Source organism: Glycine max, chromosome 18, assembly GCF_000004515.6.
Source record: "Glycine max cultivar Williams 82 chromosome 18, Glycine_max_v4.0, whole genome shotgun sequence".
Classification (NCBI taxonomy): domain Eukaryota; kingdom Viridiplantae; phylum Streptophyta; class Magnoliopsida; order Fabales; family Fabaceae; genus Glycine; species Glycine max.
In genome coordinates this window covers 56,733,346-56,746,704 of record NC_038254.2, presented here as the reverse complement: position 1 = coordinate 56,746,704, position 13,359 = coordinate 56,733,346, and the positions used below count along the sequence as shown (strand labels likewise).

At 30.6% G+C, this 13,359-nt stretch overlaps 1 protein-coding gene across 2 annotated transcripts; it reads right to left on the bottom strand.

Annotated features, from left to right (window-relative positions):
- Nucleotides 1-5,938: 5,938 nt before the first annotated feature.
- Nucleotides 5,939-11,525, bottom strand: LOC100813227 (uncharacterized WD repeat-containing protein C2A9.03). 2 transcript variants are annotated; one of them, XM_003552607.5, is made up of 9 exons: nucleotides 11,203-11,524; nucleotides 10,909-11,076; nucleotides 10,685-10,771; nucleotides 10,005-10,145; nucleotides 9,564-9,674; nucleotides 8,551-8,642; nucleotides 8,374-8,479; nucleotides 7,376-7,462; nucleotides 5,939-6,592 (listed from the first exon to the last, which is right to left on the bottom strand). In XM_003552607.5, exons 1-9 carry the CDS (start codon nucleotides 11,320-11,322, stop codon nucleotides 6,182-6,184), a joined length of 1,323 nt encoding a protein of 440 aa, XP_003552655.1. In that variant the 5' UTR covers nucleotides 11,323-11,524; the 3' UTR covers nucleotides 5,939-6,181. The 2 variants fall into 2 exon arrangements, with proteins under 2 accessions (XP_003552655.1, XP_040868150.1); XM_041012216.1 differs by lacking the exon at nucleotides 9,564-9,674 and having other exon boundaries at nucleotides 11,203-11,525.
- Between the last annotated feature and the right edge of the window lie 1,834 nt (nucleotides 11,526-13,359).

Sequence of the window (13,359 nt, the reverse complement as noted above, 5' to 3'; positions counted from 1 at the left end):
CTCACACTCGCTGTTCTAACTTTTCTCATCAGTGACGAGTCTTCAAATTTGTTTCCTCGAAAGTTTGTTTGTACACTTCTTTTTTCAACCCCACGCGTTCCTTAGCCTTTATTATTTTATTTTGGTTTAGATATAATTTTCATCATTCTATTTTTTAAAAATTTGTAGTTATTTTTTTTAATTTAAAATACCAAAAATAAAGATATTTAATCCTTCAATTATATAAAATTTGTAATTTTAATCATTTCATCAAATTTGAAACATGGACAAATGAATAGATCAACCTAATATGACCCAAGTTTATGTAGTAATAGGTTATGATATTATTTGATTAATCAATATTATAATTAATATTAATCTTTTAACAATCAAGTTTGACGGAAAGAATAAAATCACATATTATTTAAAAAAATTGTGGGACTAAATATCTTTATTTTAAAAGTAAAAGAAACAAAATTGTGAGTTTTAAAAAATATAGAAATTAAATATTTTATTTTAAAATAAAAAGATAAAAACTAGGAACTTTAAGAAAGAGAGAACAAAATTACATTTAAATCTTTTATTTTTATTTTCCTCTTCCCAGAAAAGTTGTTTTTGTTTTGGTTTTGTCCCACTGATTGGAAACTTGATAATTAAACGAAATAATTAACAGTTGTGGATTTAACAAAACATAAAAATAGTTTTCTTAAGTATGTCATCCAAGAATCAAATCATTGTAAACAATATCGATCAATGGTTCTAACTTAATAAATAGTTTGTGTAATTTATTATAAAATCTCTAGTATTTATCTTCAGTTTATACGGATAAAAATAATAATTATAAACAATCCAATAAACCTTAAAACAAATGTCCCTTCTATTGTAAAACAAAATGAACCCATCAATGGGGTTGAGTTTAATGGAAGACATTAGTTCCTACAACATAGTAAATCAAATTTTAAATTTTTGTTGAGAGGAGTGTTGATATTTTATATTGATTTGACCGCATATATATTAAATAAAATTGTTTTTAGAAGAGGATTCTTGTGGAAAATTAAAAAAAAAACACATGTTGAAAAACATATCAAATAAAATTGCCCAATATAAGGCCAATGAATAACATATTATCATTGAGTTTGACTTTTTTACACATCGTGTTATCACAATGAGATAATAAAAATGTCTTCCACTATGAAAAACCACTACGAAAAATAATAGGAATACAAGAACAACAATGTCAATCTCATCGATACGGTGCCTTAATTAACACTCTCCAAAGGTTTTCTCTTTCCTACAAGTGGTTTAGTTATTTTTTCCTCAAAACTCTTAACTTGTAGCCAAATTTTTCATTTTCATTTTTTTTCACAATGAGATAATTTCAGACTGTTAGGGTTTCAAACTAACCATATATTCGCGCTTAGGTACACATCGTCCTGTTAGGAGCACACAGTGATCGACCAAACTATTCAACCCCATAATGTTGGTGATCTTAAACTGAGATTATGCAGTAAAATATAATAAAAAAACACAAATCTTAGTCTTAAAACCTCGGGTAATAAGTAATAACTAAGAAAGCACAAATTCTTTAACCTTTGATCCCCATAGGTGTGCAACTAAGCTAGGTCAGTACTAAAGATAAGCTCTGATAAAGAGCCTAAATGGTACAATACAATAATAGAATAAAATTACAAGAATTTTATCACTTTCAACTCTATGCTTGTTAAATTAAAGGATTGAATTACTTGCTTTTGTAAATTGAACTCTGAATTTCCATTATGCGTATATCTAATAGGGTGTAAACCTTACAAACTTGAGCCTACCCAACCATCATCTAACACTGTGACAAAAGAGAAGAATGAGGAAAGTAACATTCCTTGAATACTTTTTTATTTTTTTAAGATCATCATCACATAAAGGATATGGCAACTTAAACAAGCCGTTGTGGAAACTTTTTTTTTTTTAATTTAATAAAACCTCTTTTAATGGTCCGGCTGAGATAGAACAATTTTCCCCTTTCAACTTAAAAATTTATGATTAATTTTTTTCCTTGTTATTATATATATTAAGTGATTTTTTGGCTTCTTGATATCCATATTTCTATAAGCTTCCATCCTTTCATCAACTATAACACTAATCAAATTTAAAGTTTTTTACTTCTTTCTAACAATATATTTTGCGGGAAACAAATTTAAGTCTTTTTTTCTCAAAACCAGATGGGATGGGATTAACTAAGTTATACTCATTGGATTACTAAATTAAGTTATTAGTAAATAGAAAGTAAAAAAATAATGTAGTAATATTATTGTTCATGAAAGAAAATCAAATAATAATATTATTTTTTTCGTTTTTTAAATTTAAATGTTACTAACTAGTTTTCCTTCATTACCGCGGAAGAAATGAAGAATAGAGGACCACTGGGAAGCGATGTGGGACCCAAGGCAACACGGGCTGCGCGTGATGGGCACCGGCGGTGGTCACAACCGAACTCACTCAGAAGATCCAAATCTGATTCACGGGATTCTTTTGGGGCACTACCCTACACACATTAACTCTTCATATTTTGTTTCTTTGTCCCCATATTTCAACACAAGATCCAATTATGTGCATTAAATTTAGTTAGGCCTCTTCTCTTCTTTAGCCAAATTCCCATTTTAAGCAACTATACCTTGAAAGTGATTTTCAATTCCTCCCTTTTTGAAAGTTTAATCCATGTTTTGGTTAAAAACAAAATTAAAGAGCTAATCAAGTAGAACAAAACAAGATGCAAAGAGGATCTTGCATATAATAATTTGTAGGTTTGAGCCTCACTTGTCTCTTTATAATAAGATAAATGTATTTTTTTATATATAGTTTCTCTTCTTTGAACCGAGTCAACAGACACATTATTCTCTTCTCTAAAATTTTCACTGTAAAAAGATGTGCTAATTGAATACTTAATACACATACTTAAAAAATATCAAAGTATTTTGGTTGGGTTTTAATTAAAAAAAATTAAATCTCATTTATATGAATATTGTCCTTTACTCGTCTCTTCTTTCACAATACCAATGCAAAGGGTATTAAGATATGCTTTTTGGGTCATGCTCATTTGGGTTGGGATTTCCTGAAACTCAACCTAGAAAATAAATAAACATACTCATCACAATTGTCACAAAATTTGACCTATCAAGTCATGTGCAAAAAAATTGAAAATTAAATTATTCAAAATCAAAATTTGAAAATATTCATGATTCTCACTTTTAAAAAATTATACTAAAACAATACAAGCTTTATATTTTACATTGAGCTTAAGTATTTTTATTTTTATTTTTGAAGGATTCGAAAAAGAAAAAGAAAACATCTTGCTTATGGAAGAGTAAGGTTTTTTTTTCGATGTGATACTTTAAGTATGTAGCACCTAGATGTTGCACTTGTTATTAATAATTTTTGTTTCATCAATTTAATATTAACAAATTGTTTTACTTGTTAGAATTAAGGTACACTAAATTAATTTATTTACTTATAACGTAAGTATTAAGTAATAACTCCAAGTATAGACACATCATTGTGTATGGACATGAAGGCTAAACTTATTGTTCAGATGAAGTTTAAGGACAATTTCTTTTAATGCAGGAAGTATAACTACACATACTTTATAACCCTATCTAAATTCTACACATTGTGGTCCTTAGTCTTCCAAAAGAATCCATGTATGTTGATATCTGAATAAAGTCGATCGATCTTTCATTAATTGTGTGTGTTAACTCTTGAGTTGGTACTTTATGCTGGGAAATGGGATATTGTTAGTCACCTTCCTGCTACAAAACAAACATTCCTCATCTATCCTACGCAATCCAATCCCCTTAACGTAGATTTGTGATGCACCATTTTATATATATGTTTTCAAATCAAACCAATGCAATGATCACTCGGGCACTCGCTCCTTATTCTTCTTTGCTAGAGTTCTATTCAAATTATATCATGAAATTGATTATCAAAATGACCCATCTAACTGTCTCAGTTATTTCACATTCTTTAGAATTTAGAAAAAAAGGATGCTATATTGCTATATATGTTACGATTTTTTTTTAATGACCAAGTGTTACGAAATTATTAGTTAGAAATTTTAATAGAAAAAAGAAAAAAAAAAAGGATAACGGCATTTGAGGGAATTAATCACGGAGAACCATTGATTTGAAGTTTATCTGCATCTTGTGCTAAATTGTTCGGTAAGATTTAGCAATGTTCATTTGATAAAATCATGGAGAGCCTTAGATTTTAAATTTTCATGAATTTTGGGGCTAAATTGTTTCGTACAGTTTAGCAACTTTCATTTGGAAAGAGTAATGTTATACTATGTTACGACATTATTCACCAGCTTCTCAAATAAGAAGATTAGCTCCTGGAAAATCATCCACATATAATTTAAAAATTGCTGCCACATGATTTCATGCACCTTATCCTCCGTGATATCTGCATGTCAACGCATTAAACCAGGAAACCTTCACTCTTTCCATTTTGTCTGTTGTTCCCTGATTCTTTCCATTAATTGGTACTCTAGCACTAGCATGCTTGTTAGAGTTTGAAAGGAAAATAATTTGAGAGTTGTGTTTCTCTTCAAGGTGGTTGTTACTTACTTTTGTCACATTATCAAAGTCGTATAAAAAAATTATTTTAAAATAATTATTATTTTAATTTTTTAATGTAACATTAATTTATTTTTTTTTACTTATATTTCTTATATAATGATGATGAACTACAAAATTTAGAAATAAATTAATGATATGAAGGTTAATTTTATAAAATTATCATTTATTTATTTTTTATCTGTATGAAATAACCTACAATTATTTTGGGACAATTTTGGGACAGAAGGGAGTAGTTTCAATTTCAAACCACTCTACGGGATATATTTCTTTTGAAGGCCTCCTTTATTTGGTAGCCAAGTAAATAATTTTAGCCAAGAATACCAAAACAAATTAGTTAAAATAAAATTCATGAAAATATTTAAAACAAATCATTATCATCACTATCCACTAAGGGCTGGCCAAGGTAAAACAAAGATAGGCTAAATTGCTCATAAAACTATTTTAAAATTACAAAGGAGATCATAGCTAACCAATTTAAACACTAGCATTTATCAAGATTTCAGAAGATTCTTTGAAGATGAAATCCCTAGATTTATAAAGCTTTTAAAAAAACAAAACTCCTAAAAACGATTAGGTGCTAAGAATTCATTTTCTCAGTTTTTGAAATGTAAACATACCATAACAGCCGAAGTAGTAATTTTTGCAATGGATATAGCATCCGTTGTCTCAAAGCTATGAAGGTTGAGACCAGAATGAGTTTGATCATTAAGATGTAAGAATTAGGTTTGAAACGTAGAAGCTATAAATTATTAGCTTATGAAAATCACATCTAAAACGTAGAAAATCATTTATGAAACATAGAGCCAAACACGATAAAAATCCTAAAAGGATGCTTGAAAGAAGTATCGCTTTTATCTACAGCTTTTAACCACTTGTTTGATGAAATGAGTGGCATTCAAATGGTTTGAGATTCCTCTGCTTCTTTCTATTCATTTTTCTGTTTTCTTTCCATCTACTATGCACAAAGCAATGATGTTTCCTTCAAAGATTACTTTAAAACTATAAAGAGAACGAGAGAAATGTCATTAAAAATTTAACATACCATTCCCAAAATAATCTCTATTATTAGATAAATAAATTTCATATGCACTCCACTAATTAACTTGCACTCACTTTTTATTAGTGACATCTACATAAAACTTGTCTAATAATAAAGAATGTTACTAAAGTTTTTCAAAAGAATCATTTAAACACAATATCCAGGGAAAGAACATTTAGCATCCTATGCCAAGGCACAGTTACACCTTAGAAGTTAATTAACCGAGCACCATTTGCTTTCCGAATAAAAGTAAACCAAGCTATATTATTATCCATTGTAGGATGCACAGACATGAAGACAATGTATATAATAACATTAATACCATGCAATTTGGGATTTGCAATAAAAGCTCAGAAATACAAGGAAGGTGAGGCATGATTTCATTGTGCAGATATCTTATGATGCTGCGCTCTTGATTAATCAGACTGGCCTACATAAAGTACTGTGAAAAACAAATGGGGGAAGGATCTAGAATCTTAAACTGCTCTATAAATCAGCATGATATTCCTAAATCAGCTAGCAGGAATCAAGATCATCAGTATGCATCAAGATATTTATATTGGTGCTTCCTATTATACTGAAGCAAGCTTGCATAAGTCCGGTCCCAGATTCCAATATATATACACTCATCATCAGGGCTCAGAGAAACCCCAGAAATTTCCCCAAAGAAATCAATTTCTTGACGTTTTCTGTAGTCTGCCTTTGTGCTATAAACATGCACAAAATCTGCAGGCTCAGCAACCACCATATATTGACCATCAGAAGAAAACCGAATAGACCGGGTTGCCCCTAGGTTATTCTTGAGAATGGCAGTAGGAGATGATAAGTGTCTAACATCCCATACTCTGCAAGTCTTGTCTTGATTCCCCGTTGCAAAGGTACGTCCATCGGGATGCCATGCAGAAGCAAAAGAGTAATCTCGATGACCAACAAAAGTTGCAACAGTCTAAAAACTCAAACAAGTCTCAAAGATGTTAGTGGAAGTTTCTTCAGCACGGTATGCTGTTTTTTGGGAAAGTATAAAGCTATAAAGTAACCACGTAGTGCCTAATTTCATTGCATTCGTATTTTGAAACACTCCCATTCCCAACCCATTCATATCTAGCATGCATTCACTATCCATTGGAGATGTTTAACAGTGAGTACCCATGTGGCCATATCATATATATGTTCAATGAAAGTTTTACTAGTTTCAAATTTTCTCCTTGTATGATCATTTAAACTAACGAAAGATAGACAGGCAACATGCACACAAGCAAATTATGATAAGTACAAGGAATCAGTTTCAAATTGATAAAAATAATTCACAAAAAAATGATAACCCAAGGAATAAGGAACATCTAAAATGATTAGCCCTCCTGAATCTAAAGGCATGCTTCCAAAACTAACAGAGCTAGAGACTTGTTTTAATGGTTGGATAAAACTGCAAAATATTTTCCAGCTTTCTACCAATAATGAAACGATAAACATTCTTTTTTCTCTAGCATTTACAATATCTACATACAACCCAAATAGGAAACTTTACCAGCTTCACAACCATATGTGTCATTCTCCACCACAAAAAGAATCATAGACATAAATTTAGGGGGAAAAAATTAAACGATTTGATCCTTTAACATATGCATGAACTAAATGAAAGACAGCAACAAAATATTCACTGGGAAAAGGAGGAAAAAATGTACTTGAAAAGAAATTTCCAATAAAATGCATGATCAGAGGAACCATGTACCTTTCCATTTTGAGGATCCACTAGCAGTCCATCCAGGTTATCTCCAACAACAGTCATAAGCTTCCGGTCTGGACTGATTGATGTGTGCTGAATCAAGAGCAAATGGTTAGGACTTAGGAATCAAGGCAGAACATATAAAATATAAATTATAAGTTATTCTTAAAAAGTTAATTGAAATATAAATGAAGTTCATACAAATTGTGAATGTAATTGCCAAGCTCAAAAACAAGAAAATCAGTTTAAGACAATCAAACAGTACAAGAAATTTGAACAATAGAGAAACTAGTCAAATTCAATCCCTCTTTGCTTTACTTGATTACGTTCCCTTTCCTTCTAATCAAGTTCTGGTATTTTTCAAATTTTCATGCAAATTTTCAATTTCTCATTTACTTTCCTACAAGGGAAAGCTTTCCCTAGATAAGTCATTTTTTTCTGGCTAGAAATGAATTTGTCCTAGTTGGTTGGATCATTTTCTTCATACCCACTTTCAAGGGTTTGGAAATAAGAATTAAGATGAAAATCAAAACAATATGGCCATGTGTGGTTTGTGAGGTGTGCAGTGTATGTGACTGGAAAGGAATGCTTCGATCTATAAGGGTGCATCATATCCTTTAAATTTGCTATAGATAGAAGTGTGTGTGGCTTCTCTTTGGTCTACTGCACATGTATTATTTCATGATATCAACATCTAAGATATACAAAGAGATTAGACAGCTTCTCTACACTAACTAATTTTATAGTATAGGACTTCAATTTTTGTGTTTCTGTTTTGGTTTTCTTTATCAGTTCCGAGAGTTCTATCCTGCATCTTTTTTATCTGTTTTCTCTTGCTATCTCTAATACAATTTTTTTTTCTAATCAACTACAGAAAGGGAAAAAACACAACAGTATATAAGAGAGCAAAGCTGAAATGAACCTGAATGGGAGAATAATTAGCTAGAAAGGAAAAGAAAATTAAAAATATACTGCATCAGTCAGATTGCATTGAGAGTGCTCACATTCACTGGCCAAGAGAACTGGAAGTTATTCAAAGGCTGAAACCTTTCTGTGTCATATTCTCTCACACCACAATCATTATTGGAGGCAATAATATGCGTTGCACCACTGCAAAAGTTTCCATGTCAAGCAAAGTTCATGTTCCAAACTAAGACAAATAAACTTGGTATAAAAAATACCTCAAGCTGTCATATATTTCAACTGCATTTGATATAGCATTATCATCATGTGTGGTCCGTGTACAAAAGCTTACTCCTTTCTTATTCAAACGCTGCATCCAATATAGACATTATAAGCTGCACCCAACATAATTCTAATAGGATAAACTAGTGAAACAGAGAGAAGTAGTAGGCTTGTGTAGCAGCAATAATTCCTACTACAGATCCAATAAAATGAATAAATTAATGTATTTACCAAGTATATATTGCCAAACCAGACAGAAGCGAGCCACAAGAGGAGAAAGAGAGGAAAAAACACCAAGATCACAGAATCATGAATATCTATTAAGGCAAGCCCTGTGAATTAAGGAAGGTTTGACCTCCAAAAGCAAGTGTGATTAACTATGAGTTAATCTTAGGTTATTAAGTGGAGCTTGATTGAGAAGTGACTGTGATAGAAACATGAAGAGTAGAAATAAGGGAGACCAAGTTCCTCACAAGCAGAGGTACCCCATTTATTAAAGTGAAAACAAAGTGGTATTTTAAACCGAACCCTCCAGATCACTGATTCCATATTGATAACCTGCAATTCTTTTCATGAATGTGTAGCCTTCTATAATCGCCTGCCCTACATTTGCCATGGTAGAATTTGTTCACAGCAACCCACTCATTCAAGAAAATTCATCATCTCCCAATGGATGAATGTTCAAGCAACGCCACATATACACAATCTACAACCGCTCAAGTGATCACATTCTTCAGAAGTACAGCTATAAAGGAGTATCCCTTCCCAGGGAACAAGCATGGAAAAATAAAAAGTGGCATACCAGACTTTATTCCCTCATTTTAAATAATCATATTGGCAAGTAAGTGAAGCAACTACAATAGCAGTCCCCCTGCCCTCAAGAGAGAGATGTATCTGCATATGATAATGGGTAATCTCCCAATAGACAGATAAACTTACACATCATTCAATCAAGTATCAGAAGCCTAAAGAACATGTATATGATAAGGAACAAATCACGTAGACTCACCTTACAAGTAAGCTCTCCTTGGAAACCACCAGCAACAAGAAGATTATCCTTGACAGCCAATGTGCTAATCTGGGTCTGAGAAAATCCTTCCAACAAATTTCCTGCATATCTCTACAAGACCAAAGAATGCATAGATTAAGTGAAACAAAGAAATTATATATGTATACCTAAGTAAAGCATTATTGAAGCCATTTAAATTGTATTCTTGTATAAAATTAATCATAATTAGCACACTTAACTAAATTCTTTTCTCAAATGAACCATGTTATCTTCTCCAATTCACTGACCACACATGTATATTGAACAGCTAGTAGGTTTCTTATGATTTTAAAAAAAATGTAGGTTCCACATAAATCTTGCATTAATAAGCATGAAAAAACGCAAATAACACCATTCCTCTTTCTTTATAGATGAATAAGGTTGTTTAAGAGACTGCATTACCTCAGTAGGGGCCGGTGCCACATGCCCAGCAAAATTGATTATCTCAGACAAATTACCACTTAATGATGACCAGTGATTAACAGAGTAGTTGGAGATAAGGTAGACATCATGTTTTGAAGTTGCCCATACTAAGTTTCTCAGCTGCATCCCACAAACAAATATGATATTAGGCTAGATTTTTTTTCTTTCCGTAAAAGCCATTACATTAGGCTTAAAGTTAATTTTTGTAAGACAACAAACTATACAAAGAAACAGTACTGTTGTGTCCAATGCAAATGGGCAAATGCATGTTATATATATATATATATATATATATATATATATATATATATATATATATATATATATAAAAAAACAACCTAAGTCCATCTTCTACAGTATAGTATACAGTATAGTACATCAAATGATTAGAGTCTAGAGACACTAGTAAATTTGAAGATTCTCCAATCTTTTTTTCTCCATATCCACAAATAAAATCAATATATAAGAAGTACAGCCACACAACCCACAACATTTTGGCCAATTAACGAAGACATGCAACCACCAAAACAACATATATCCAAGCACACGCATAATAAGTTTCAACTTTCAAGCCATATTGTAGCAACTGCTTATTAGCCATTCAAATAGCAGGACAATATTAGGTGAGGTGCATGCAGCACATGAAAAAGTCAACAAACCTGAAAATGAAGGATAGTAGGCTTAACCATTCTTGTATTATAGAAGAATTCATAGTAATTCCCACCCTTCTCGATTTGCTTGCACTCCTGGGACCCCCAATAGGGGAAAAAAAAAAGTAAACTTTGAACATCAAAACATTTGTCAAACAAATTCTGATTCCATTTCCCTGCTCCCAAACAACCCCAAACAAAGGTCAAAAAAAGGAAACAGAAATAGAAAAAACCTTGTCCACAGCATCCCCAGATTTAAGAATGTTCTCAAAATTCCTATATTGCTCAAGCCTTGTCAATCTATACCTCTCCCTAGATATGTTCAAACTTTCCCATGGAATTCCCTGAATGTCCTTTCCCTTTCTTGCTTGAGCAGCTGTTGTATCAGTCACCTTAGTAAGCTGTTCCAATCAAAGAGATCAAAAACCCAATTTTCTCCAAGTTCAATGAATACATGCATACATACATAAAACAACTCAAAAAAAATGCAAATCTAAAAGGAGAAAAGGAAAAAGAAGGAAACAAACCATCTCATATTCATCAAGAGCAGCATCCCCAACACCCCTACCATGGTTTTGGTCATCAATTTCGTCAAAAAAATCGTCTTCGTCCATGTGATCAAAATGGTACATGTCATGGTCGGGCATGAAGGCTTTCCGTGCATCAAAGTTCAAAACTTTTTTCTAGATTGCAGTGTCTTCGTTCGTTCGTTGGTTCTAGGATTAGGAAAGTGAATGAACAAACACGGTTACCTCTTCTGCATCTTAATACATCAATAGAAAATTTCCTAGGGAAGGAACAAAAGAAAGCAACAATAAATGGGATAAAAGGGTTTCTTCTGTGTGCTTTGAAAAATTAAAAAATATCAATATAAATATTTAATATCTTGGTTTTTTAATATATTTAAAATCATTTATAAGAAAGCTATTATTGTTTTGTTTTTTAATGTGTAGATCCAAAAGAAACGTTATAAATCTTGTAAAAAAAAACTTTTAACGAAAATAATAACTTAATATTTACTTTAAGAAATTAAAAAATATATCGCATTTTTCTTAATTAATGCCATTGTTACGATACTATTTAATAAGATATTAAGATCTTAAAATAAATATGAATTATATGTGTTTTAACACACTTTTCTTATAATATAAATTTTATGGGTCTCATTAAATCATTTTATTCACTTTATATTGAATGGATGCATATAGAAATTAAAAACAAAATATAGTATTGGTTTATAAATCATATGATTCCAATATAAGCTATAATTAGCAAGGCAGGGAAACACAATGGGTATATTATTGCTTTGCGAATTGCGATGGGAATGTGGATGTGAATCGAGTAAAGGAGCATTGTGTGTTGTGTGTGGACGAAAAAGGAGATGATGACAACCTCGTGGGACACTTGAGATGTTTGCTTCTTCTTATACTTTATTATCTTCCACCGCACTACCCAATAGCTTGTCCCTACTACTCACATCACAAATCTATTATTTGCACTTAAAATAATGAATATTATTCTACTAATCAATCTTCTTCTCTGGTTTGTACATTAACTGTGCGGGATTTACATGTTTATCTTCTGTTTCTTAAAAGTTAAAACTGAATTGACAGAAAATCAAAGTTCTGTAATAAAGCATTTTGATAGAAAATAAGCTGATGTTATTTTTCAGTGTAACAAAATTATAGTTTTTTTTTAGGAAAATTATAGTTGTTATTGAGAAAATTCCTTTGAAAAAAATGGAATTATTTCGAACATTTGTACAGTTACACCTTGATTAATTGTTAGAATAAATTAGCATTTTAGCTTGTGCACAAGATAAATATTTATTTGTATATAATTAATATTAATAATAAATATATAAATAATATTATAATTAAATTTTATAATAAAAAAATATATTTAAATATATAAAATTTTATTTTATATTTATGATGAATTAAATTTTTTTATATAAGATTAATTTTAATTATTTATAAAATTTATTGACATTTGATTGAAAGGAATAGATGGTTAAGAAAATCAAGTATACCAGTAAAGATAAAAAAAATAGTTTGAGATTGTTGTTTTTTTTTTTTTGTTCTTTGCAGAATTAGGGTGAAATGCAAATATAAAAGAAAGAAAAATGAGAATGGTGAAAATGTATAATTAAGATAGCGGAGAGTTAAAATCCCACACTACATTGAGTATTTTTCTTTTTCTTTTCTTTATCATGTTATAGTTATGAAATAACTACTCCTTAGTCTTTTTTTTTTCTTATGAAAACTACATTTTAAATTTGTAAAAAAAATATTTAAACAAACTTTCTTGGCATTTACAATTATTATAATTTATTCCAAAATATGTTTTTTCTTTGAAAAAAAAATTCTTAAAAAAATGCAAATAAACGAGCAGTAAATTATTGAGATAGTTATTGCACCAATCACAACCAGAATTTTGATGAAAACATTATTTGTTTTAATTTATCACTTTTTAGGTCCCGTAGCTTTTAGATTTTATTTTTAGTATATAAAATTTTTGGACGAAAGAGACATGCTCATTTAAAAAGTGGAGGCATGCTAAAAACCACAATCAAAAGTTTCCTATTAAATTCATCAACTACCTACTTTCGAAACGTCCGTCATCGGCAAAAAACCAAATCGAAGGAAAAAGCTTTTTCTTGACATAGTTTAATCGTAATAGTT

What these genes read in the sequence shown, in the direction of transcription:
- LOC100813227 (XM_003552607.5), bottom strand. Translation starts at nt 11,322, where the DNA reads ATGCCCGACCATGACATGTACCATTTTGATCACATGGACGAAGACGAT. An exon ending in CTCTTGATGAATATGAGATG is followed by an intron (nt 11,077 to 11,202) that starts GTTTGTTTCCTT and finishes TGATTGGAACAG; the next exon opens with CTTACTAAGGTGACTGATAC. An exon ending in TGGCACCGGCCCCTACTGAG is followed by an intron (nt 9,675 to 10,004) that starts GTAATGCAGTCT and finishes TTGGTCTTGTAG; the next exon opens with AGATATGCAGGAAATTTGTT.